The 25,522-nt window shown below is 27.3% G+C and overlaps 2 protein-coding genes across 11 annotated transcripts; one reads left to right on the plus strand and one right to left on the minus strand.

Annotated features, from left to right (window-relative positions):
* Positions 1 to 1,216: 1,216 nt before the first annotated feature.
* On the minus strand, positions 1,217 to 25,047 carry LOC111680732 (PDZ and LIM domain protein 4). Of its 10 annotated transcripts, XM_023442422.2 has the most exons (10): positions 24,683 to 25,028; positions 20,079 to 20,227; positions 19,918 to 20,013; positions 19,642 to 19,846; positions 5,702 to 5,902; positions 5,566 to 5,645; positions 4,920 to 4,979; positions 2,328 to 2,478; positions 1,535 to 1,579; positions 1,217 to 1,315 (listed from the first exon to the last, which is right to left on the minus strand). In XM_023442422.2, the coding sequence occupies exons 1-10, from the start codon at positions 24,797 to 24,799 to the stop codon at positions 1,229 to 1,231; spliced, it is 1,191 nt and encodes a 396-aa protein (XP_023298190.1). In that variant the 5' UTR covers positions 24,800 to 25,028; the 3' UTR covers positions 1,217 to 1,228. The 10 variants fall into 10 exon arrangements, with proteins under 10 accessions (XP_023298190.1, XP_023298193.1, XP_023298191.1 ...); XM_023442425.2 differs by lacking the exon at positions 2,328 to 2,478 and having other exon boundaries at positions 24,683 to 25,044; XM_023442423.2 differs by lacking the exon at positions 4,920 to 4,979 and having other exon boundaries at positions 24,683 to 25,017.
* Positions 6,978 to 9,308, plus strand: LOC111680731 (cell division control protein 6 homolog). The gene is made up of 2 exons (XM_023442421.2): positions 6,978 to 8,537; positions 8,602 to 9,308. Exons 1-2 carry the CDS (start codon positions 7,154 to 7,156, stop codon positions 9,018 to 9,020), a joined length of 1,803 nt encoding a protein of 600 aa, XP_023298189.2. The 5' UTR covers positions 6,978 to 7,153; the 3' UTR covers positions 9,021 to 9,308.
* Positions 25,048 to 25,522: the final 475 nt, after the last annotated feature.

The raw sequence follows: 25,522 nt of genomic DNA on the forward strand, positions 1-25,522 counted from the left end.
GACTTTCTGATATCTTTCCAGACATTTAATAACATTTTCTCTTAAGCCGAATGCTTTGACGCGTTCATGTCAAAGCATTATGCGCTTTTTATACCTACTTCGCATACTACGCTTCAAGTTGCATGCTACACTTTAAAAGCTTAAATTTTTTGTTTTATTTTTAAACAACTTCGCGTTTTTCTACAACTTTTATTAATTTCTTCATCATTAAACTCAAACTCGCATTAAATAAAGAATATAAAATGTCAAAATCAGCTGACATGTTCGTGCGCCGCTTGTGACGCTTATCAAAGTAGAATGTAGATTTACTTTAAGACCTGGTTCACACTGGGAAACTTTTGTTGGGAAACTTTTGATTTTGTATGTGAGAGAAAGAGATGGTTGATATTTCTTTCACTTTCTCTCACACACAAAAATCAAAAGCTTCCCAAAAAAACGCTTCCTAGTGTGAACCAGGTCTAAGCATTCTACGCGTCAAGGAATTCTACGCTTTTGTGCTTGTAACTTTCAGCATATAAATACATTAATTCTACTTTTTTGACAAACGCATAGAATGCGAGAAAGCGTGGTGTGGACCTCCAGCTTTAAGGAAAATTAAATATTCAGACCCTACACATACCACTTGAGATTCATAAAGCAATAGTCTTATTATGCTGTTGTTGTAAAAGTTCGACTGTGACCGATAGTTCTTTCCTGGAGAGAAAATGTATAAGTATGACTTAGGTCGTTCCGGTGCGTGGGATCATTATAGTTCCTCAATATTTTTGCTAATACTACTGAGGTCCTTGTTCATAATAAAGCAAAAGTAACTTCTCCGAATAGAAAATTATCAAGTCATTTAAGATTGATTTAGAAAGTTTATAAATAAAAATCCAAAAATATTGAAAATAATAACAACTATTTATCCTCTCAAATAAATATCAGACCATATATAGAGTTGTAGTTTTTTTTATTATTAATTTAGTTAAAATTATTATAATGATTTAAATATTTATTACACAGGTGTTATAACAGTTTTTGTTGTTTTAATTGTGGATATTGTTCATTTATTCCAAATTAATGTTTTTTTATTTAATAAAATCGTGAACTATGGGTTTTATTTTTCTTTTACGAATCGAATTTTTCTTTTATGTATTTTTTTTTAGTAAATTTTTCATTTTGTAAAGATGTTAAATTAAAAAATAGTAAATATATAATAATAGAGAGAGTTTTTTTATTAATTAAATAATTAATATTGTGATGTACCCAAAACACTATACATCAAACGGTTGAAGGATCCACTTTGACGAATGGTTTCATCGGTTGTGTTTACCACCTATGAAAAAAAGAAAAGAAAGAAGAGTAAATAATTTAGTCAAAGATTTCTTTGATGTATGATTTGAATTGAAATGATTTTGAAATATTTGATAACATTTCTCATTAAATTTCTTTTGTAATTATTTTAAGTAGGAGGTTTTATAAATATGATTTTCTTTAATAAAATTTCTTTTAATAGTTTCAAAATAATGACGTAGTTTTTTTTTTCTATACTTACATTGTACGACGGACCGGAAATGGGCGCTGATTGTTGTACTGGTTTCTATAGAATCGAAGAAATATTGAAATTAATATTTATTATTTATTTAAAATATTATTATATGATAAACATCATATGAATAGTTTTTCTTTTGCTTTAATGATACAAATAAATTGTTTAGTTTTACTTTTAAATAAATCAAATGCATTTAAATTAATTAATAATTTTTTAACAAAAATTTGATGTATGTTTAGTTTTTGTTTTATGTACATATATACACAATAATGAGTATTAGTTAATGTATGATTAATGTTAATTGTTAATCATTTTTAGAGGCTTTTTCAATGGCTACACATTAAGCTATACTTGGGTTAATAAAGATCAAACTTAAATACATAATTAATAAAATTTTTATAAATACAAGATACAATATTAATACATATTTTTACCAAATTAGTATTAACAACTATAGTTCCTAAAATGCGGGCAATTTTTTTTTACTACAAAACAAAATTTAAACAAAAAAAATTACACAATTTACAATAATTTACAGCTGAGGCATTTAAGTAAGAAAACAAAAAAATAGTAAGAAAGAGAGAGAGATACATAGAAAGAGATAATGATTGAACAAACAGTGATTGACAGGACATAATCAAACTGACATATTTTTTTGAGCTGACGTAACGATAAGTGATTGATATTGATTTGATATGACGAGAGAGAGAGCGAACGAGCGATAATATTGTGTATGTGTAAGAAGAGACAGTGATATTTACTGCTGGTAGTCAATCACTAACTTCTCTGATCTTACCTTTCCTGGAACCATTCTATTGGGATGGAAAACCTTTGGTTGCACTGGAACTGTTACTTCTTCAGTGAAATTAGCATTGCCATAACCCTCCTCTTGAATGGCTCTATAGGTTTCACTCCTGGATGGATCATAGACAACTGTTTTCTTGTAACTGTATCGTAACATGACGTAACGTAATGTGTTGATAGTGATATTTTGTTTTGGGTTGTTGTTGTTATAGTTGTTTATTATTAATTTATTAGTGCAGCATATAATTGTTGTTGTTCATTAGACGTCATCAAATCATTCGGTTTTCATCATTGATTTTGCACCATTTGAGATTTTGGTTTTATTTGATTATAGATTTAGATTATATTTATATATATTTTTTGTTTGGACGAGTAGAGATTTATTTTTATTTTAGAGCGTAGAGTGAGAAGAGAGAAAAAACAGGATGTGCACAAAATAAGTTAGAATTAGTTTTAAAAAAATGTTTTTGGTAAATTTGCAAAACAACTCAAATGACAGTTTAAATGAAAAATTTCCAATTCAATCTTAATTTAAAGAATTAATTTCATTAAGAAGGGTGTTAGAACTGCTACATTAGCGATAAATAATAAAAAAAGAAAAGTTTCTAGCTAAACATTAGTGGACAAGCGTGACAGATAATTTTAGAAATTTTTATTGAAAAGGAAATAATTTTAAGTTTTAAGATTTTCTAATACAAATTGTTAGCCACATAAGCGTTTCATTATTTGTTTTTGCTTTTAATTTAATCATCATTAGCTTAGGGAAAACAAATATTTAGTTGGGGGTCTCTTGGTGGGAAAAATTGTGGATCAATAGGGTAATTGTAGGGTTTAGAATAGTGTTGGGTTTGGAATAAATTTCTTTTAGCATTATTTTCAAAGATTTTTTGTAAAATCAAATTGAAAATTTCGGTTTTTTGCTCTAGTTTTTTATTATTCTCAATGATGATATAGTTGTTCCAGCTGTTTTTGTCGCTGTTCACGTTGTTGTTGTTCTTGTAGTTCTTTCTGTTTTTGTTGCTCCAGTATTTTATATTTTTGTTCCAGGAAAGATAGATCGATGAAAATTCTAATATTAATCGTGCAGCTAATTCTTCTTAACACTACTTGTCTTTAAAACTAACTTTTATTTGTTTTAATATTATAGATATAAATAGTTACGTTTTTAAAACGTTTTTGTTTTATCGTTTTATTTTGGGAATGTTTAAAAATTGTTTTTAAATTGTAATAAATTTTGTTTATTGGGTTGCAGTGTTAATTTTCAGTAACAAAATAACAGAGTTGATCTTAAAAACAAAATCAACCACCAAAACAAAAGTAAAACGGAAGTATGCTCGTTTTTTACGTGAATGTGAAGATAACAACAGAGTTTCATTGAGTTAATAATTAAACTTGAAACAAATGGAATTGAAATAATTCCTTTTTTGTTGTTTATCTTTACATTAAAATTAAAAAATTATTTAGCATTTGAAAATAAAAATTAATTTCATTTACACCAAAATAAAAACTAGATATTTTTGTAAAACAAATGAAATATTTTTATAAATCCCTTTAATACACTTTACTTTATTATTCTTAAAAAATGTTTTTGTTTTTTTTTTTTTAAGTTGTGTGAATAAGCAAATGATCTGTTTGTTTTTAGCAAAATAAAGAGATCACTATATCAATATCAAATATAAGTAAAATATTACTTTTTTTCATATTCATTTGTTTTTTAAAAAATCTGATATGTTTGGTAAAACCAAAGAAAAATTTATGATTTTTAAAATAGAAGAAATAATGTTTAAAATACTAGTTCTTCATTGGTGTAATTTTTATACAAAAAATATTATATATTTTAATTTCAAATGCTGTGTAATCAAAGAGCATATATTTTCATTAATATTTTAAAAAGTTAAAAAATTTGTTTTTTTAATAAGTGTTAATAAAATATTAAAAATCATATTAATATTATTAAAAAAATATTAAATTTAAATAAAAACTAATAATCAATAGACAAAAACATAAAACTGGTTTTCAAAAATACAAAATCCGTAACGCTGTGTACTTGTAGTTTTTTAAGAAAAAAAAAGAACACAAGAAAAACTACAAATTTGTCTATAAAAAGGAATTTTTAACAAAAAATTATTAAAAAATACTACAGACAACAAAAAACATAATATTATATAAAATAATTAAAACAAAAACTACTAGGAACACAACATACAATTTGTTTACAATAGCAAGATTTGAAAACAATTACTGTTTTTTTCAAATAAATTTACTCCATCGGTGTAAACAAAGAAATATATGTTTGGATAAAAGGAATATATCAAAATTGTGTAGAATATTTGTGTAGTTAATTGTATTTTATGGAAAAAGTTACAAAAGCAAGCAATAGTTAAAATAAACAGATTTACTATATGGAATAGAACACAATTTTTCTAGAGTTTACAAAGAAATCTAAATACCAACTACTAAATTTAGAACATATCTTAGATATGATATAATAATGATCAGCAGGATCAAAAAAAATCTAATTTAAAAATGATTTGTGAAGAAAAAAAGAAATACTTAAATATATTTGTTTTTAACTCATTTTTACCGGTCAAGTTTTGTTGGCAAAGGACGATGCAAAGCACTCTTCCATATTGCATTATTGACACTACAACAAATAATATAGAGTCGACAAAAATATATATAGAGAATATCACATCAATTTATATATAAAACACATTTGGTTTAATTGGTTTTGAATTATTTTGTTTGTTTTTAAAGGGTTTACGGTTGAACGTGCATTTATATAGAAAGAACACAGCATATCTCACAATAATCATATTAAAAAACGTTGATATCGTTGGAATTTCCAAAAAAAAGTAAATAAATAGATTATTCATATTAAAAGATTAGTAAAAATTACATAGATTTTTTATAATTTTGTTTATTTGGCAGTGTAGCTTGTGGTTTAAGTGTAGCCTTTGCTAATTTTGTTTAGAAACCTAATTTGCTGTTAATTCAAAATTTAGTATAATTTGTTTGTGTTTTAGTGTAAATCTTCAACGGTTTTGTATTAATTTAAGCGCAAATGCTTAATTTCAGTTTTAGCAATTTGTTTTATTTTTTTCTTTTCATACGTTATAAATTAAACGGAGCTTTTTATTATTATTATTTTTTTGTAGTTTAACTACATTATATTTCATATTAGTAAATATATGTGTAAGGGGATTTATAATAAAAATCAAGATACTTACGGAACTGTTTGGCGGATGGTGCTTTCAATGTTGTTATCAGAGTACAAGCCAATGGGAGAGTTGAATTGTTTGTGGAAAACCTTAAAATTTTTAAAAGATTTAACAAATATTTCGAAAATTAGTCTTTAAAACCTACTTTGCCAGAATCAGCATCTTGGCCAACAACTCTGTGCAACATGGTATCGGCAACACGTTGCTTCATTACACTATCATGGTAATCATGATGGGGATGGGCACGTACAGCTGGGTTAGGGTAGTGTCTCAAATAGGATTCTGTGGTGGGAGCATCTTTTTTCACTTTAGCACCGGGCAAAACCAGTGGAGTTGTTCGGTAAGGCTAAAAATATTTCAAATAAAAGTAACCAAATTAATTTAACTCTTTTTTGTTATGTATTACGTCTAAATGTTTTATTTCAAATTGTTTATTTTTTAAATTCTTTTGTTGTTGTTTATATGTATTTAATGAATTATTTTTATATAACTATCTGTTTATATGTTTGAGTCTGCAATGTGTGCGAACTGTGTGTCTTATATGCTAATCAATATATTAAACGTATGGCCCCTATTTCTACTACTCATCTACATCTATATAGATGTTTAAATATAAAAATAAATTTCTCGCTGAATACGTCCAGACTCATGAAAAATCGAGAACATTTGGCAGAAGAAAATGGAAAATATATATTTATATACAAACAATAATAAGTAGATTGAAGAAAATATTAAAGAAACAAACAAATTTATAGGCGAAATTTTTTACAGTCTGTTTATATTGTTGGCTATTTCCAAAAAAAAAAAAAAAAAAAATGCTCCTCCTTTGCTCTCTCATTGGTGATGTTGGTTGGTGGTTTTATTATTCAAAATTGTATGTATTTGTTGTTTATACTCAGTTCTATATATTCTTATATTTTTAAATTATTACGTAAGAAATTATAGCCAGCATTTAACAAATACATTCCAATGGAATCATTTTGTTAATTTTATGTTCAATATATAAAAACTTTTTATCTAATTGGTATTAATTTCATTTTGGAATTGAATGTCAAAGTGTAATAACGTTCAGAGGTAAATAATGTTTTAAATATTTTATTATTAAAAGTAAATGTAATTTATTTCTAATATTTATTTAACAACTTTTTCTTCTAAGAAGATTATTTTGTAAATCCATTCCCCTTCATTTCATTTCACATAAATTGTTTTTGTATTTTCAAAAATTTGTATGAAAATATTTTTAACGCATTGTGAAGTGTTTTACTAAATAAAGGAGAAAATATTTGGTAATTTTCTAAAATTTTTCAAACATTTTTAATTTCACTAGTAAATTATTTAATTTATGTTGTTAACTTTACACCCATTCATAAAATACAACTCTGTGTTAAGGCATAATTGTAACGTCACTAACCAGCTGACGTTTTGTTTACCGCGTTTTTACTACCTGCATGTTGCTGATGCACCAAATAAGAATATTTTAAAGAAAAGAAAGAAGAAAAGTAGTTCTTTGTTTGAAAAATTGTTAAGTTTCGATAAAATTTGTTTAAATTAAACTAATAAAGTGTTTTTATGTTAATTTCTTATATTTTGTAACCAAATGGCAGCAGTAAGAAGATCCACACGTTTGAGCAGTATAGGTAAATCAACACCTACACTTCCTGCCACGCCAAAAACACCGAAACAGGCCAGCTTGTGGCAGCACAGAAATTCTAGGAATTCGGTGACCATACACAGTGACGAAGAGGAAGAAGAAGAACGTTCCTCTAATTGTAGTAACGAAGAAAATTGTGATTTAATAAATAAAATGGAGCAACGTAAGAGAACCTCCGCTAGAAGCAAGAAAACAGTAGAAGCTGAAGAAATCCAAACACCAAAGAGTAAAAAATCCACTAAACCTATGCCTGCTTCCAAAAAAAGAGAATTATTAAAAAGACTGCAATCGGAGGAAGATGTTACAGCAGATGAAGAAGACTCGCAAAAGGGTTCGCCTCCCAAACAAGTTAGACAACAGCCTAGCGCCTTGCCCCCACATGTTATAAGTCCTTCACGTCTGTTAGATCGTTTAAGTATAGATGAGAAACCTGAAGAAGTGTCAAGTCCACAAATTTCTCCCAAAAAAGAAAAAGTTAAGGAAACATCCCCTAAAACTACTCCAGTACGTAATAAATATCAAAATGCACGTCGTGTGTTAAACAGTGCTGAATGCCAAAATCTACCAGGACGTGAAGAACAATTAGAGGAATTGCGTTCCTTCTTAAGAGAGCACTTAGAAGCTAAAAAGTCTGGCAGTTTGTATGTTTCCGGACAGCCGGGTACTGGCAAAACTGCCTGTTTATCCCTCTTGTTAAGAACACCTGAATTTAACAAACGTTTACAGACCGTCTATGTTAATTGTACTTCCATCGCCTCTATAGGAGGAGTCTACAAAAAACTTTGTGCTCAATTGAACTTAAAACCTCAGGGTCGTACAGAACGTGATCATTTGCAGGCTTTACAGCATCATATTAAGTCTAGTCCTAAAATGCTGCTCATAGTTCTTGATGAGATCGATCAATTGTGCAGCTCCAAACAATCGGTTTTGTACACTATTTTCGAATGGCCTTCTATGCCCGATGCTAGCATACTTTTGGTGGGTATAGCCAATAGTTTGGATTTAACTGAGCGTACACTGCTGCGTTTGAATGCTCGTTGTGAGTTAAAGCCTAAACATATGCATTTTCCTCCGTATTCCAAACAACAAATTGTGGACATTTTTAAATCCCGTTTGGCGGAGGCGGATGTATTGGATATTTTTCCTCCAGTCACTTTAAATCTATTAGCTGCTAAAGTTAGCGCTGTTAGTGGTGATGTAAGAAGAGCATTGGACATTGGACGACGTGTAGTTGAAATTGCTGAACAACAAAAGAAAGCCGGAGAAAAAGAAATCAATTTGAAAAATCTTAATTTACCAGAAGGTAAAAATCCACAACCTACTAATGAAGGTGAGTGTTTTTCCTTTGTATGTTTTAAAATTTATTTTCATTGCAAAAACCCAATATTTTATAGAAATTCTCAAACCCGTACAAGTTACCCAAGTGGCTGCTGTACTTAATAAAGTTTATGGTGCTTCTCAAAATCTACAAGAAGACATGGATGAAGCCTTTCCATTGCAGCAGAAAATCATGTTGTGTTCATTAATGTTAATGCTGCGTAATGAAAAGAATAAAGACATTACAATGGGTCGTTTACATGAAGTCTATAGACGGGTCTGCAACAAACGTAACATACATCCCGTAGATCAAGCTGAATTTGCCAGTCTAGTGGATTTAGTACAGACTAGAGGCATTTTGCGTATTGTTAAGAAGAAGGAACCACGTCTGAGTAAAGTCCAGCTACAATGGGATGAGGAAGAAGTTAATGGAGCTCTTAGTGACAAACAATTAATAGCATCCATTCTAGATGACACCGCCTGTTTGGGCAAATAGAATTTATTTATAAATGCCATTTTTTAAAACTTTTAGACAAAAATACTACAAACGAATTTTTTTAAAGGAAGTAATTTTCACATGATATATTTTTTCACTTTATTTTCATATCTATTTTTAAATTTAGTTTAGTTTCTTTTTTTAATTAGTAATTTTATAGAATTCACCTGACATTTTTTCTTAACATTTACAAACTCATCTGTTTACTTTTCATCGATACACTCTCATACAATTTAACAACAAAACCAAAAATAAAAGAAAGAAAAGTATTTTTATACTAATGAAAAATTAAGTTATTTTTAATTTTTCTAATCTTTTCATTAAACAAACAACCTTGATCCAAAAGAAGAGTCACTAATACAAAAATATAATGATATTTTTTAAATTTATTTATTTAAATACATAATATCTTTAATTTATTTAATACCTGTTTTTAGCTTCCTATTTAGTTTTTTTCTTTTCGCTTTTTTTTAAATCAAATAGAATAGAAATGTTTATTAAATTACAGCCAAAGCGTCATAGGTAATTAAATAAAATGTAAAGCAAATTTATTTTTCATTAAAATGTTTCTTTTTACAAATAACAACAATTTTAGATATATTTGCGTTGCATTTTTAAGTTATTTTTATGTTAACACTATTTTTAAATAGTGATTTTTATTTTGGCGTATTTTTTCAATAATAAATTTGTTGTTTGTTGAGTTAAGTTGGTTGTTAAATAAAACGTTTTTAATGCATATAATTTTTAAAGATTTTTTTTGAAAATGATTTAATGTTTATGTTTTTCTTTTTATATTTTTACGGGTTTATTTAATTATGAAAACAAAAGTGAAATTATTTCAAGAATTATTGCAATTGGCTAAATAAGTGATATTTTGTGGCTAAATCAAATCTCAAGAATTCCTTAATAACATTTAACATTGCTAGAAAATCTCCTCAATAAAAATTTCATAATATTTAACTCAAGATTCAATATTAAACCTCAAGAATTCCAAATCCATTAAGAATTAAACTTCTTAGAAAATCTCAACATTATAAATTTCATCTCATCATCATGGCAAGATTACAGTTTCATTATAATCTTCTCACAAATCATTAACTGAAATCATCTATAAGTTGTGGAAAAATTACATCATTTTCGTATCAAGATTCAAGTACATGTATTTTAAATGATTCAAGATTTCAAGAAAATGAATGTAAGTAAACAACTTTTTTTATAAATTTTATTTTTGAAATTCTTATATTTAACAAAAAAATTATCTGATATTGATTGAAAATTAACTCCTGAACTATATAAGTGCAAGAAAAGTTATAAAAGGATTATCAAACGTTGTTTAATTACCCATAGAAAAATTGTATAAGTTATACAACTAGTTCTAGAAATAATGATTTTAGACTGAACTCGTTTCTAGTTTAGCGTTGAGACCAATGAATTTTGTTTGAAATTGTCCCGTTCGAAACTGGTTCTGAGGAAGCGTTATGGAGTCGTTAATCGTTTTTTGGAACGCTTCTGAAACTAGTTCATTAATCAATGATTTTTGTTTGAATTTGTCAACCTCGGAACTAGTTCCAGGGAAGCTTTAAAGAACGTATAAACAAATATTTCTTTTTTGGGGTTTTTGTTTGAAATTTTTAAGATTAAGAGCAATTTTGAGAAACTGTTGAGGATAACATTGTTGTACCATGTTATGTTATTTACAAAACTTACATTCTTCCGACCCTCTAATATTTTAAAATATTTATACGTTACAAGCAGCAAACTTTCATTTCTCTCGGTACCATTCAATTAAGGAGCTCTTTAAAATCTTGTAGTTCAGTGGAATGCAAAAATATACATTTGAACGCTTTTTCAATTTCGATAAAAATAAGTTTATACTTTTTTTAATTTTTTGACATTTTTTCAATTGATTCCATGAAGTTGTTTCGGAACTAGTATGTGTTCCATTGAACTAGTGCAGTAGCAATGTCTAACTAGTTTCAGAGAACTAGTTCCTTGAAAACTATTTAAAATTATTTAAGAATCACAACAATATTCTAAGCAACGGGTTCCAGAAGTAATGGTGACACTACTAGTTCCAAGGCTGTTGTTTAAGAATCTGAAGTGATTCTGTTTTCACTCGTTCTAGAACTAGTAGTTTTTAGTACGAGTTCTAAAATTTTCGCATAAAAAATTTGTCTTAACTGAAAGAATAACTACCGGTTAAATGATAAGTGCAGGAGCAATATTTTAGTAAGGGCGAGTTTTTCTGATAAAGATAATCTTCATTCTTTGGTTTAACCTGGTTTAATATATGTTTCGTGTTTTTCAGTTATCAGTAAAGTTACTTATTATCTTGGTTTAACTGAGTGTAATTGGCCAATTAAACTCAAGTTATAAGAGAGAAAACACAATTACCAAAAACAATAAAACAATGATTTCGAAACTTATCTTTGCATAGTTCATAATATTATAATTTCCACTTTGATTTAATCATTACTTGCTATAGAAATGCTATAAATCTTTTGATCATTCATGAAAAAAGTAAAATTCATCATCATCTCATAATTTTTTTTCATCTCTATGATGTTTTTGTTTAAATATTTAACCTTGTAGAAGGAGAAAATGAAATATTTTATATAATAAACTTTATTTATAAATTAATTTATGATTAAATTAATTTAGAACATTTCACAAAACCCTTTTGTTTTTTCTCACTATGGATTTTTTCTTTAATATAAGACATATGTCTGAGGTATGAGTATTTATGTGATTATAATTAGCAACATGTTTTTGATATAAAAACGACAAATGTTTTAAATCTTTTGTCAGATGTTAATCATCATCATCATCATCAGTGAAATTTTTATATCTATTATTATTATTCTGCTTAACGCCTCAATTCATCTATATTAATATTATATTTATATATATTTTAAACAAATTCACACCCATTGTTATAGAAAAAATCGAAAAAAATAACTTATTTGTTTATTGTTCTTAATTTGTTTGTTCTAAAATTTTCTTGGCTATTTGCATGAGAAAACCATAAAATAACAACAACAATAATAACAAATATAATTTAATCGGGAATATAATTAATTTTCTTTTGCTTTAAAGAAAGACGGTTCTTTTGACGTAGAGAAAAATATATTTTCGCCAAATATTTTTTTGATTTTGTACGCTTTTCCATTTATTATATTATTTATTTATTTATTTGTATGAATCTAAAAATAAAGTATAGATTACAGTATAGAAATGAAAAACAACAATATTTTATTGAGAGATTGAGAAGAGGGTGATTGTGGGTTGGTGGACAATCATTTAACGTATTTGTTAAATAGGACTATGTATATATGTGTGTGCGTTTGTATTTGACAAGTGAAATTTTTAACAAATAAATGTTATTTCTATATAATTAGCAATATTTATAAAATGTTTAAAATATTGCTAAAACGAAAGATTTTGTAAATTTTTAAAATTTTTGAAATTAAAAAAAAAAAAAAAATTATTAAAAATTTTGAAACAAATAGCATCAGTTAGCATGAAGTAGAGTTATTTAAAAGTTTTGTAATGTTAAAACTTTATCCTTTTAAATTGTAATAAACTTTTCTTTACAAATTTTATATATTTTAAGTTATTTTTTGTTTTTTTTCAAATAAAAAGCATTTAAAAATTCTGCTTACTTGATATTGAATACATTCGTTGAGGTCTGGTTGTTCCCTGTAGTAGTGTGGTGAACCGTTTTTGAATTGTACGTACTCCATTTTTATGTTTGTTTTGTTTGTGTTTTGTGTGTTTAATAAAAATGTGATTTAAAAACTCCTTTTTATTAGAAAAACAAAATAAAAAATACAAAAAAAATTTTAAAAATTAAAAACAAAATTTCTAATAATTTATTTAAATTTAAAAATAAAATAAAACAAATTAGTTAAAAATAACTATTACGTAAGTAATAATATGTAATAACTATGAAATTCAAAAGTTCTTAATGTTTTTCTTTTTTTCAATATTTTTTTCTTTTCTAAAGTCTTATTTTTCTTCAAATACACTTTAAAAGTTCACTTTAAACATAAATTTAGTGTAATAAAAAAAGAGGTTAAAACTTGCTTTTTTTGTTTATGTTTTAAATCGTTTGTTTTTCGTTTCTTAACACTTAGTTTTTCTTTTTTTCTAAATCGTTTTAATTGTCTGGAGATCGTTTGGAATTCGTTTTGAAATTTTTCACTTCAATATTTTTTTTTTTTTCAAATATTTTTTTGTTCTATTTTGTTAACTACCTAGTATTCTATAATGCGAACTTAATTTTACAATATTCCGAAAGCAACTGATTTGAAAATTTTTCAAAATTTGATGATGAAAAGAAAATTTTGTTTTTATTAAAAAAAATATATAAAATTATATTTGTATATAAGTCTTCCTCTGCCCCCCTCCACACACACACACACATACACACTAACAAACCAGCAACAACGAACATATAAAAGCAACTCATACATTGCCATGTAAGCAGGAGTATATAAACAATAAATATTTTTCATAAATTTTTCCTCTACGGTTAACACCACCCCCAACCCTTTTACTCTTCCATAGAAAATTTGTCTAACACACTTTAAAAATCTGTATTGGGAGGTAAACATTTTTCCTCCTCCATGTTTTTGTACATAAAGAAATTCAGCAATATTTTAGTAAATATTTATTCAAAGTTTTTATGTGTGTATTTGTTTTTTATTTAATTTTTATTAAATAATATACCACCATAAACTCAAATAGGAAAATGTTGTTATTGTTGTTTTTTTTTGCAGAAATAAAATGTTGTTTTTCGTTCTAGATTTTTAATAATTTTTTCTCAATGCTTTGTGTAGTAAAATATATTTTATTTTTCATTTTTAATTTGTTTTTTTTTGCTTCGTTTTCTTCTCTGTTCAACATAAACTTGGACTTGTATACATTTGGTGCGCCTACACATTTGCCATTAAAATATTTGGGCCAATTCCATCTCCCCACAATGTAAATTCTGTTTCAAATCTTTCCCGTCCTGCTTGTCTGCGCCTCGTTTGCCCTCGTTGTTTTGAAATGTTTATTATTGTTTTTATTCAAAAATTTATTTTATAAATTACACTTCTCTAAAGGTAAATTATATTAATTTGTTAATAAGTGTATGTAAATATACATATACATACACATACATGTACTTGTATGTCAATATTCTTAAATTTAAGTAAAAACAAATGTTGTTTATATATTTTGAACTAAAACTATTTCCTTAATTTAAGTGTTGATTCTTTTCGCATTTACTTATTGGAAATCGTTTCATTTGTAACATTTTTAATTATCCTTAGGAATAACATAAATAAATAATAAATATTTTAGTACACTGAACTGAATCTTATTTCCTTTGTAATATTTTATTTTACATGGAAATGTATTTGATTAAAATGAATGTAGGGCATAAATATTTCGTCGTGGCCGACATAATATTTCCCTAATTAGATGACCTTTTAGTATGGCGGAGAAGAATTTTTCTTCTGTTTTATTGCTCTCCATAAATTACTAATTATCTACATGATTTCTTTTTCTTCTAACTTGTAAATGACCTTGAAAGTTCATGATATTGAAGTTTAAGTTCATTAATGTATGTTTTTATGTAAATCTTTTATATAAACGGAAATTAATATTACACAATATTTATAAGTTTCTGTTTAATGTATATCTTTCTTTAGTTTTTCCTATTTGGTTTTCTATAATACCGCCAACAACATCTTTACAATATCTATGAAATATATATTAAAAAAATGGAAGCAGTCCCACGATTTTTTCACAATAGATCAAATGTAGGTTTTTGCAGAATTTTTTGTATTATAAACATTCAGTAGTATTCCATTCTTTAGTCAATAGATTACTGTATAGATTTGTCCATAAATTAGAGTAGAAACTGGACCACTAAAAACACCATAATGTAATAAGTGCATCCTGGACTAGATTAGACTAAGGACTATAGACTAGACTATAGACTAGACTATAGACTAGACTATAGACTAGACTATAGACTAGACTATAGACTAGACTATAGACTAGACTATAGACTAGACTATAGACTAGACTATAGACTAGACTATAGACTAGACTATAGACTAGACTATAGACTAGACTATAGACTAGACTATAGACTAGACTATAGACTAGACTATAGACTAGACTATAGACTAGACAATAGACTAGACTACAGACTAGACAATAGACTAGACTACAGACTAGACAATAGACTAGACTACAGACTAGACTATAGACTAGACTATAGACTAGACTATAAGAATAAGAAGTATTTATACCTTTTCGACTTTTGGAAACTGAATGAATTTAATTTAAATAAAAAAATTATTTCTAAAATACTACTCAACCAAAAATTTGTTAGCCACAACTAAAATTGTCAAATTGTCCATACAAAATAAATATAAATTATTTTTTTAAATTGGCCAAGGCAACGAATATGTTTTTCTAACAAGTTGACAACAGCTGTAATCGCTGTAATCGAAAAAAGAAAATTTTGTTTAAATTTGTCCCCATTTTAAATGAAAAAAAGCCATAAATTGATTGATTTGATATTCAAAGCATCTGTAATTAAAATACTCAATCATTTTCCTTTCTTGTTTATTAATTAAAACTTGAAGAAAGATCATCTTTTTACACTCTTTACAATTTTAAGCTAAAAATAAAATAAAAACTAAACATCAAATTTAATGACAACCTTGATAATTTTTTTTCAAAATCGTTACACTGAAAGTCACTTAAATATTCGAATAAATAATGCCCTTGAAATGAAAAACTGTTTCATCATTTACATTGAATATTCAAAAAAAAATTTTTTCTTCATATATGATTTTAAACGAAAGTTTTATGAAAAAAAATTTATTTGTTGTTTGTTTAACAATTGTTGTACACATTGTACATTTCGAGTACATTTACTATAAAAACTTTTTCGAACACTTTTTATTTTATCCACTATTTGAAAAAAAGAAAAACGTGCCTTTTTCAAAAATAAGTCTTATTTTTCAATTTCATTTTTCAAATATTTTCTTACAATGCCCAAATGTTGTTAATGTGATTTTGAGGCGGCGGGAACTGTGATGATGAGTTAGTGGACTTGTCTCTTGACTTTGATGTCACCATCGCTAAATACAAAACATACGTCTTTGTTCAATTCTAGTCACCTATGGTTTTTATTGTTTGTGCGTCATTTATGTTTTTATTATTTCATACAAACATACATACATACATTCATACATACATACATACATACATACATACATACATACATACATACATACATACATACATACATACATACATACATATGTACGTACATATATACTTATGTATATATCTTGCATATTTTTCATTTTCTAATTCTACACATTATGATGATACATCTTTATTTTTATTTTTTTCACATTTACAAAAATAAACATAATACAAATGCACATGAATAGGCCGAATTTTTGATAGACGCTATTTTTAATTGTTTTAAGAACAAGTGGAACAACAAATAAAAATATTCCATAGCAAAAAATTCTTTTTTAATTTTGTTCAAAAAAGTTTCATTTTAAATTTTTATTTAACTAACTATGCTGGTAATAGGGTATTCTCTATACCATAAGGGAAATAAAGCATGAAATAATTAAGCCCTTGACCATCTGTATTTAAATTTGTAAATTATTTAATTTTATATTTTGTCTTTTTTATGAAAAGTTCAATGAATTTTCTAAAAAATAAAAGTATATTTTTAAATTTTCATTGAAATTATCTCTTATGATTTGTTGCTTTGAATATATATTTAATATTTTTTTATATATTAAACCAAAACAAAAAAAAAACAAATTAAGAAAATATTATAAATTACAAGCAAACATTAAGTGGATCACAGTGGGGTCTGTTCCTAACAAATGACATGAAAAATGTTTATATGAAAAAAAAAAATAAAATTCTCTCTTGATATTTTAAATATTAACTTAATCAAAGGTTTGTTAAACAAATTTTATATAAAAAATTGTCTTAAACCTGTGATAAATTTTTATGAATAAGATCCTAAATATTTTGTTTAAAACAAGTTTATTATAAATTTATTTCCCAAATTTTATGATACAATAAATAATTCTAGAATTTCATCGTGGTATTAGTATTTAAAAGTGAAATTTCACCTTCAAGACATTTTCTGAAGGGTTGTTTGTATTAGAAATAAGGTCAAATGAAGTTCGGTCATTACGAAAATCGGTAGTATCATTTAGGACAGGTTTTTCTGACGAAGATAATCTACCTTCTTCGTTTTATGTTTTGTGTTTTTCAGTAATTAGTAAGATTACATATGTATTAGGTTTAAGTCCGCTTAAATTTATTTCGAGTTTAACAGCAAGTTGATTTTGGTTTAACTTAGCAGTAAAAAACCCGCCCTTAGACTTTTATATACATAAACCAACAAAATCTTTACTTACCCGGTAAGTAGGCAAGTAATATTGGAGAAAAGTGTAAGTAGTTACTTTTTGGGTGAATAACTACTTATTTTTGTTCGACGATGACCAAAGAAATAACTGGTTACAAATCTCATTACCCTACTTTTCTGGATTAAAAACTAGTTTTACAGTTATTTTTTATGTTTGCTAATGTATTTTCTTACTCAATGCCCCATTAAAAAGTAATTTACATTCCACACAAATGTAAATTTCAACATTTCTTGAAAAAATTTCCAAAATCGACTACAGTTAGAAATAATAACTACGCTATAGACAATTGACTACAAATTCTATTCAAAATAATTAATTTATGTTATTGATAACGACAACTCATTACCAAGTAATGTATGAAATAACTACATTACCTACAATACACATTAACAAAATTTGAAAATAATTTACTGGGAAGTTTTACTGATTTTTGTTGAAATATTAAAACATTTAGCTCAAAACCCCTATTCGGGTCGTACGGTTATATTGGAGCTGGGACCGATTTTAAGAATTTTCAAAAGGATTAAATATGGTCAAAAGAAGACTATGTGCCTTGAACATTACGACCTGCAGCTTGCTCACAACGTTTACATAAACACACAAACGGACATACAGACTCAGAAAGTGATTCTGATTTAACACGTTGACGTAAATATTTCTTTCACTATAAATCGGTGTGTAATATACATATTGTTAAAATCCTTCAACATTGTTTAAATAATAAAATAATATTCGTGGAATTTAAGGAAGTTTTCAAATTCTTCAAAAATTGAGTGTGCATCTGGGTTAAGGTGGGTGTGGGACTAATGTTTTTGGGTGTTGTAAACATCAACACAAACGCATAATACCCTTCCAACTATAGTGTTTTAAATAGTGGTTACATATTTTTTGTCAAATATTAAATAGGTTTACCTTAAGATTTGCCGATTATACAACATTTAACATGATCAATAAGCCCTATCCGAGTATATGATTTGTAGGGGGGTTAAGCGAAATAATGAACCATTTTCAATAGCCTCTTCCTTGCTATCAAATTACATTGAAAATTGAAACCTGCAAAAGGTTTGCAGGATACACAGGCGGACATAAAAAAGTGATTCTGAGACGATTTGTATACTTAAAGAGGTGGGACTAATATTTCTGGGTGTTACAAACATCAGAACAAGTACATATGATGGTTTAGTCTATTGAATAATTTAATTAACTAAATGAACTAAAATATCTAACAAATTCACAATTCACTATATCCTCCTGTAACTGTTCTAACAAAATTATTTGTTTGTTATTAATCATTTAAAATACAATATTTTAAGATAAAATTCGACCAAATTAATTTACATATATAATTACTGTTTAGTTCGGTCCATTTGTGACACCAGCTGCCATAAAAAGCCCATTTAAAGCAATCACTATTCGTTTCAAAATATTTTAAAAGCGTCGTCTTATAGAATATTTAACATGCTTTTACACAAAATTGTTTGGAAAACATCAAGGATAAAATTTTTTTCAAGCCTGCTATCATTTTAAGCTTTTAAACTGCTTACAAGTAAACATTTCGTAAACACTTACATACACTTGTTTTCAAAATATTTGATTATTTTAGAAAGAATTAATTCTTTTAATAGCTGTATTTAAATTTAAAAATAATTTGGTTATCAAAAATTACAATAAAATTAAAAGTGAAAAAAATTGCAGATGAAAAAAATCCAATTTTTAATAATGAAAACATTTTAATTGCTGTGTTAAGAAAAAAACTAAAGCATATTTTTAGGCTGAATTCATAAGTTAAATATGTAAAAATGTTTGACAACAAATAGGTGGGTGGACGTGCGGATAAATAGAAGATGATTCAGTAAACATTTCTTTGAAAAATACCAATACTTAGTAATGCAATATAAAGGCAATTGAATTTTGTTTTAAAGCAATTAGGGTTCTAGTTAATGACATGTCAATAATGCATAACCCAATGTTATTTATTTGCAAAAATAATAAAAGAACAATAATGTTTTTTTTTTGTTTTCGTTAAACGTATATGTACAGCAGTTTTAGAAAGCGCAGTAAAAAGCATAAAATTTGAAATAAAATAATTCTCAATTTTGCATGATTGTGGATTGTGGTAGTAGGTGGGAAGTCAATTAGGAACTCACTTGATTCACAATGGCGGCTTGCTCCTCAGCTACGTCTTGTTGATGATCACGTGTTGGCATTGGTGTGAAAGTTGAATTTTCTGGTGGTGGGACATAACCGCCGGAAGCATTTAATTTGGGAAATACTGTGTGGGGCAATGTATCAACGGGTACTTGTAGAGCACGTTCATATTGCCCTGGTCCGGGTAAAAATGGTGAAGGAGCTCTAGAATAGAAATTTATAAATATATTTTAACATTTACTTAACAATTTAAGTAAGTCTGAGCATAGCTATACCTATGAGGATATTGTTCTGGGCTTGTGGAGAGTAAAGCCGATTCTGATCTTGAACTATCTCCACTTAGACCTTGAGTATAGGCAATTTTATTGTCCCTGTAAAAAATAAAAAAAAAACAATTTAAATATGTTTATTGCATCTAGAATTTTTAACAAAATACCTGTGTACTACAAGATTAATTTCATTGCCAGCAGTACGGAATAACATCTGAGCATCGGCATGACTAACATCTCTAGCATCATAATCACGTATTTTCGATATAATATCACCACGCAGTACTTCACCAAAGGCAGGACTGCCCACTTGTACCTAATGAAAAGAAAAGTGAAAACACAAAAGAAAAACCATTAAGATCATTTTCTTAACATTGCAATTTATTTTATTTTTTTATTAATATTAAATATTCATAAATAATTTTGTATACATTTTCATAATGCATTTTACAAAATGTTAATTGCAGTAACCTTGTTTTAAATCGGTCATATATATCCAATTGTTTCTATATTTGATTTCAGTTTGTTTTGCCGTTTCATTTGTCAAATTGACAAAATTAAATTTATTTATTTTTTTGTTTGCAAAATTTATTAGTTTATTTGCACTTTTTTCATATTTTGTTTTCGTTTTTATTGTCGTTGTTGTTGTTTTGGCTGTCGGCCTTGATTTTCTTCATTTTTTGGCTAATAATGCACTCGTTACTCATTTGATTTCAAAATAAATGAATATTTTTATTTAAATTTCTACTACGCGCAGACACGATACAATGTAAGTAAAATGCGAAACAAAAATGTTTGTACAAGTATACTAAATGGATTACAAAAACTAACTGTTTAGAGGAGAAAGAATAAGTTAGTTAATCAGTTAGTTTGAAAGGAAGATATACATCAAATCCGATATACATCAAAGGCCTCTATCGAACCTGTTGTGTGCTCCTTAATCAGTACCTGAGGTGGTAATCGAACCCACCACCTCCGGTCTGCCAGACTAGAACATTAACCACTAACCTACCGGAGGCCACGAGAAAAAAGTAAGTAAACTAAGTAAAACGCCACTTTGTGACGACTCACTTTGCTCAAGTACTCGAACTAATCTCTGACCAATATTGTCCTATTGCGTATCTTCCGAGAAAAAAACAATACTTCCGTTTACAACCAAGCAGATTAGATTGTCTCTCGCCAACTAATAATTGTCATAATATGGTATGAACAGAGTAAAGCTTTCATACATCACCATTTAATCCAGCACACTTCTTATTTATCCGACGCTCTCACTCTAGGTATACGGGTGAATAAGGTCTACAAACCCCTATCATATATATTTGACAGCAACTCATTTTCAACAGTTAGTCACTTCTCTGCGAGTTATCTGTTGTCTCGGCAACAACACCGAACTTATTCCGTGCATCAGTCTTTTAACCAATATGTTCTTCCTGCATAAGCAACATGTAAAGCCAGAATGAACCTCTTCAATAACAAGACAAAGTCCGAAATTTTGCCCTGTGGTTCGACGGCAGGTTAAAACATTCCAAGAAAAGGACGGGAATACATCAGTTTATAGTCCCGACAGAATAGCACCTATTTTCTCCCGGATTGCGATAACATCAAGATGTGATAGATCATTAAGGTAACTTGCTAAAGGGGGAGGATTTTGAATGTTCGAAATGCATCTTAAAATTTAGGAAACATGTACCGAATGCTACTAGTTAGTTTAAAACTCAAAAAATACTCAGAACATGCGGCCAGACATGAAAGTTTTCTCTCTGGGATACTTTTCACTTTAGAGCAGTGTTCCCGAATTCACTTAATTCAATTATTCGCTCAAAAAATTAGCTGTTTTTGTATCGAAAAATCTGTGTTTTTGGTTGGTTTGTTATTGTGGGACTCCGTAAAGGACATCTTCTCGTCAGATGTTGTATGATATTAGATCCAGCCTGTAATCGTAAGAAATCTCAAATGTCATTAAGTTTAGGCCCAGATGTGTCATTAAGATTGAATAATGAAGGGCATTTACTAAGATTATGTAAGACCGTTTCTTCCTTTTCCCTAAACTGGTTCATTAAAGAAGAGAGTGATTTCTATTTAGGTATAACCGTCTGGGTAGCTATATTTCGTTTTTCGTCACTAGGGTGAAGACAATCTACAATTTGTTAATGTTGCATTTTAGAACTGTTTTTTTTATACTTCTTTATAATGAAAAAATGTCATCCAAATATTGTTTATATATAAATATTTATCTAGTACATATAAATGTTTATTTTGTTTATTTAAATAAACAAATTCCAAATTAGTATCAAATATACTAAATAACGTCGTCCAAATTCCAAAATTCAACATACATATTAATATATGAAACAACAAATTGTTGAAAAATTAAAAGAATTTTTCAACTTAATTCATAAATACTTTAAAGGAAATGACTAATGCTATATTATGCCCGATTATTAATTATATATTTAAATTACTATTTTTGTTATGCTATTTTATATTTACACTGACGATATGTTTACAAGAAACAATATAACATATATTTCATCAAGTTGTGTATAACAGTTTTAATTTGTATATACAGTTTTAATTTAATATACATTTTCCAACAATAAATAAAGTTATAGTCGGGCTAGGCCGACCATATAATACCCTACACCTTAATACGAATAAAATGTGATTTAGTTTTCAAAATGAAGCATTTAAGTCGAATTGTACCATGCCTCAGATGTACTTAAGATATTTATTGTTTAATAAAACTGTGGATATTTAAGAAAAATTTTGATGGGGGCCCTATAATTATAAAGTTCATCAAGATCATCAAGGCTAGTATAGAACTTGGTTTTGAAGCTTTTTGTAGAGATACGAGTATATTAAACATAATTATGAACTTAAAATCCCTATTTCGCGGGTTCAGTTGTATGGGGCCTAGGTGATATAATGGACTGATGTTAACTATTTTCAATAGGCTTCGTCTGCAGTACCATAAAAGTTCATGTGCCAAATTTCATTGAATTATCTCCAAAATTGCAACCGGTAGTTTGAGTGCAAGGCTCACAAGCCCTTTTTGGGGGTACAGTTGTATGGGAGCTAGGTGAAATAATGGACCGATCTTAACCATTTTCAATAGGCTTCGTCCCTGGGGCAATAGAAGATCATGTACCAAATTTCATTAAATTATCTTCAAAATTGCGTAGTTTGATTACAAGGTTTACATGGACGGACGGACATAGTTTAATCGACTCAGAAAATGATTTTGAGCCGATTAAGGTGGGTCTACGTCCAATATTATTGTGCGTTACAAACATTAGCACAAACCCAATATACCCCCCTACTATAGTGGTGTAGGGTATAAAGATGTTTGAAATATTTTTACGCACTAAATTAGGTTTTTTTATTAATAAAAAGTGTGAATAGACATAATGATATTAAGAAAAAGAATAAAGTGCGTAAAAAAAGAATCATTTTGCTTTGATTAGGAGGATTGATTTATTGTATTATAATTTTACAAAATTCAACCAGGTAGTTCAAGGCAAAAAAGCATACTCGTGCTAAATATATATTTTTTTTATAGAAAGTGTTTATAAATAGTATATAGAAGTTGCTAAAAAAGTTTTCAATAAATTTAAATTTAAGAACAAGGTTTAATTTGTATTTACAAAGCGATGCAAGTTAAGTCTTAGCAGTTTCTTTGTTTCGATATTTTTGAATAACATTTCAAAAACTTTTAACGACATTTGTTGTTAATTTTTTTAACAAAAAAAAAAAAAAAACACTTTATTGCAACATTTCTGTTTGTTTTTGCTAGATTTTTTTTGTAAACAATTTACAAACGTAATTTATAGATTTATTTTGTTTACATATTATACATTAAATTAAATTTTTTTGTTTGGCAGACATTTTCAATTTTTGTTTCTTTTCTTTTTGATGATTTGTTTGATGAAAAACAAACATTTTATTTTTTTTTTATTTTTTAGCTAAGAGTTTTGAAATAAATTTAATAAAATTTTAGCATTTTCTCTAAAACAGACCCATAATATAATTTTCATAAAACCTTAAAAAATTCATGTATAATACATTTTTGGTATAATTTTTGAATATTACTTTTTGTGCCACTTGAAACAATTTCTTAACAATTCATCATTTTGGGTTCTTAAAGCGCAATTTGCCTTAAAAATGCAATTGCAATGTAGAAAAATAACAAAAAAACAATAAATTTTCAAAATATTTGTAGGAATCGGTGCCAACTTAAAATTGTTTTCAAATAGTGGGAGAGCATAAAAGAGAATTTTTGTTTGCATTTTCATTGTTTTGCCATTTGTAATATAAGTGGTTGTGGTGGCATTGTTTTGATCATATTTTCTTCATTTTTTCAAATGTACATTTCTTATTTTATTTTCTAATTTATTTTATTACTTTTTTTTATTCGTTTCTTATTTTGTTTATTGTGGTAAATAAACTTGGCAAATAAATGATCTTGTTAACAGAAATTGATGAATTGTTGCTGTAATACAAGAAAATTAACAACACAACGTTCTAGTCATTGTCCTTCTTCTTTTTATATTAAAAAAAAAATAGAATATGAAAACAAAAGAAAATCAATTATTTTTTACAATTCTATTATTGTGTTTTCTTAGATATTTTTGTAATTAATTTCACATATTATTTATATTCATTTAAAAGTTTCTTGTAGATAAGAAAAAAGATAGATCATGTTGCATAATACATATTACACTGTATTAATTTTTAGTTAAAAATATTTAAATAGTTTATTAGTTATTACCCGTGTTATAATTAAAGGCGTATCTAGATCATTGCCACCGACTAGACGTATACCCCAGGGAGTATTTTGACCATCACGTTTCAAAACCACCGCGAATTCGTGCAGTTTAGGGCTCATGATTTAAACAATCATAAAATTACAACGAATACCGTAGACAATTAGTGCTGAAGAGAGTTTGTTGTTACTTCGAAAATTAATTTGGAATTAATTTTCCGTTACAAAAACACTCAATACTAAGTCTATTTGAAATGTATAACTGTTCTTTTAAATGGTGGATTTATTGTAGTTTTTTACTTATTTTTTTCTATTTTTTTTTGCGAATTGTTTGTAATTTATACGCGAATTAATTAAATTATCAAAAACGTTTTGATCGTATTGAAAGCTGCCCAAGTACTAAATTTTAAAAACACCATTCTAAAGAAACAAGAAATTTCTTTTGATTTTTAATGTATTTTTTTTTTTCTTTTATTATTTTTTGCAATCGTGTGTCTCATCTTAAACATCAGCTGAGGCAGATCGGCAATCGTTTTGTATAAACTTATTTATTTCTTCCTTCCTTACGATTCATGCTACATACAGATTTGATGTTAATACTACTAAATATACTCGTACTACTGTGCCACAAAGACCATAAAACAGGGGCGTGTGTAAAACTATAGTTTTGGAAGGGTAGAATGTTTTTTAAAGCTTCATATTAATTCTTCGTTATTTCGATTAGTTAATCTCTTGAATTCCAGTTTCATTGCGAGCTAGAATCCTCTGTGTCATAGTAAACATTGCTATAACATTGTCAGTATAGTTAAATAACAGAAACATTCGGCTAGGATCAGATGAAATGCG

This window comes from Lucilia cuprina, chromosome 5 (assembly GCF_022045245.1).
Source record: "Lucilia cuprina isolate Lc7/37 chromosome 5, ASM2204524v1, whole genome shotgun sequence".
Taxonomy (NCBI): domain Eukaryota; kingdom Metazoa; phylum Arthropoda; class Insecta; order Diptera; family Calliphoridae; genus Lucilia; species Lucilia cuprina.

Excerpts from the sequence above, each read along its gene's own strand:
- LOC111680731 (XM_023442421.2), top strand. The coding sequence starts at position 7,154 with ATGGCAGCAGTAAGAAGATCCACACGTTTGAGCAGTATAGGTAAATCA. Across the intron at positions 8,538-8,601 it reads TCCACAACCTACTAATGAAG|AAATTCTCAAACCCGTACAA; the intron begins GTGAGTGTTTTT and ends AATATTTTATAG.
- LOC111680732 (XM_023442422.2), bottom strand. The coding sequence starts at position 24,799 with ATGAGCCCTAAACTGCACGAATTCGCGGTGGTTTTGAAACGTGATGGT. Across the intron at positions 20,228-24,682 it reads CGCCTTTAATTATAACACGG|GTACAAGTGGGCAGTCCTGC; the intron begins GTAATAACTAAT and ends TCTTTTCATTAG. Across the intron at positions 2,479-4,919 it reads TTGCCAACAAAACTTGACCG|TTACAAGAAAACAGTTGTCT; the intron begins GTAAAAATGAGT and ends GTTACGATACAG.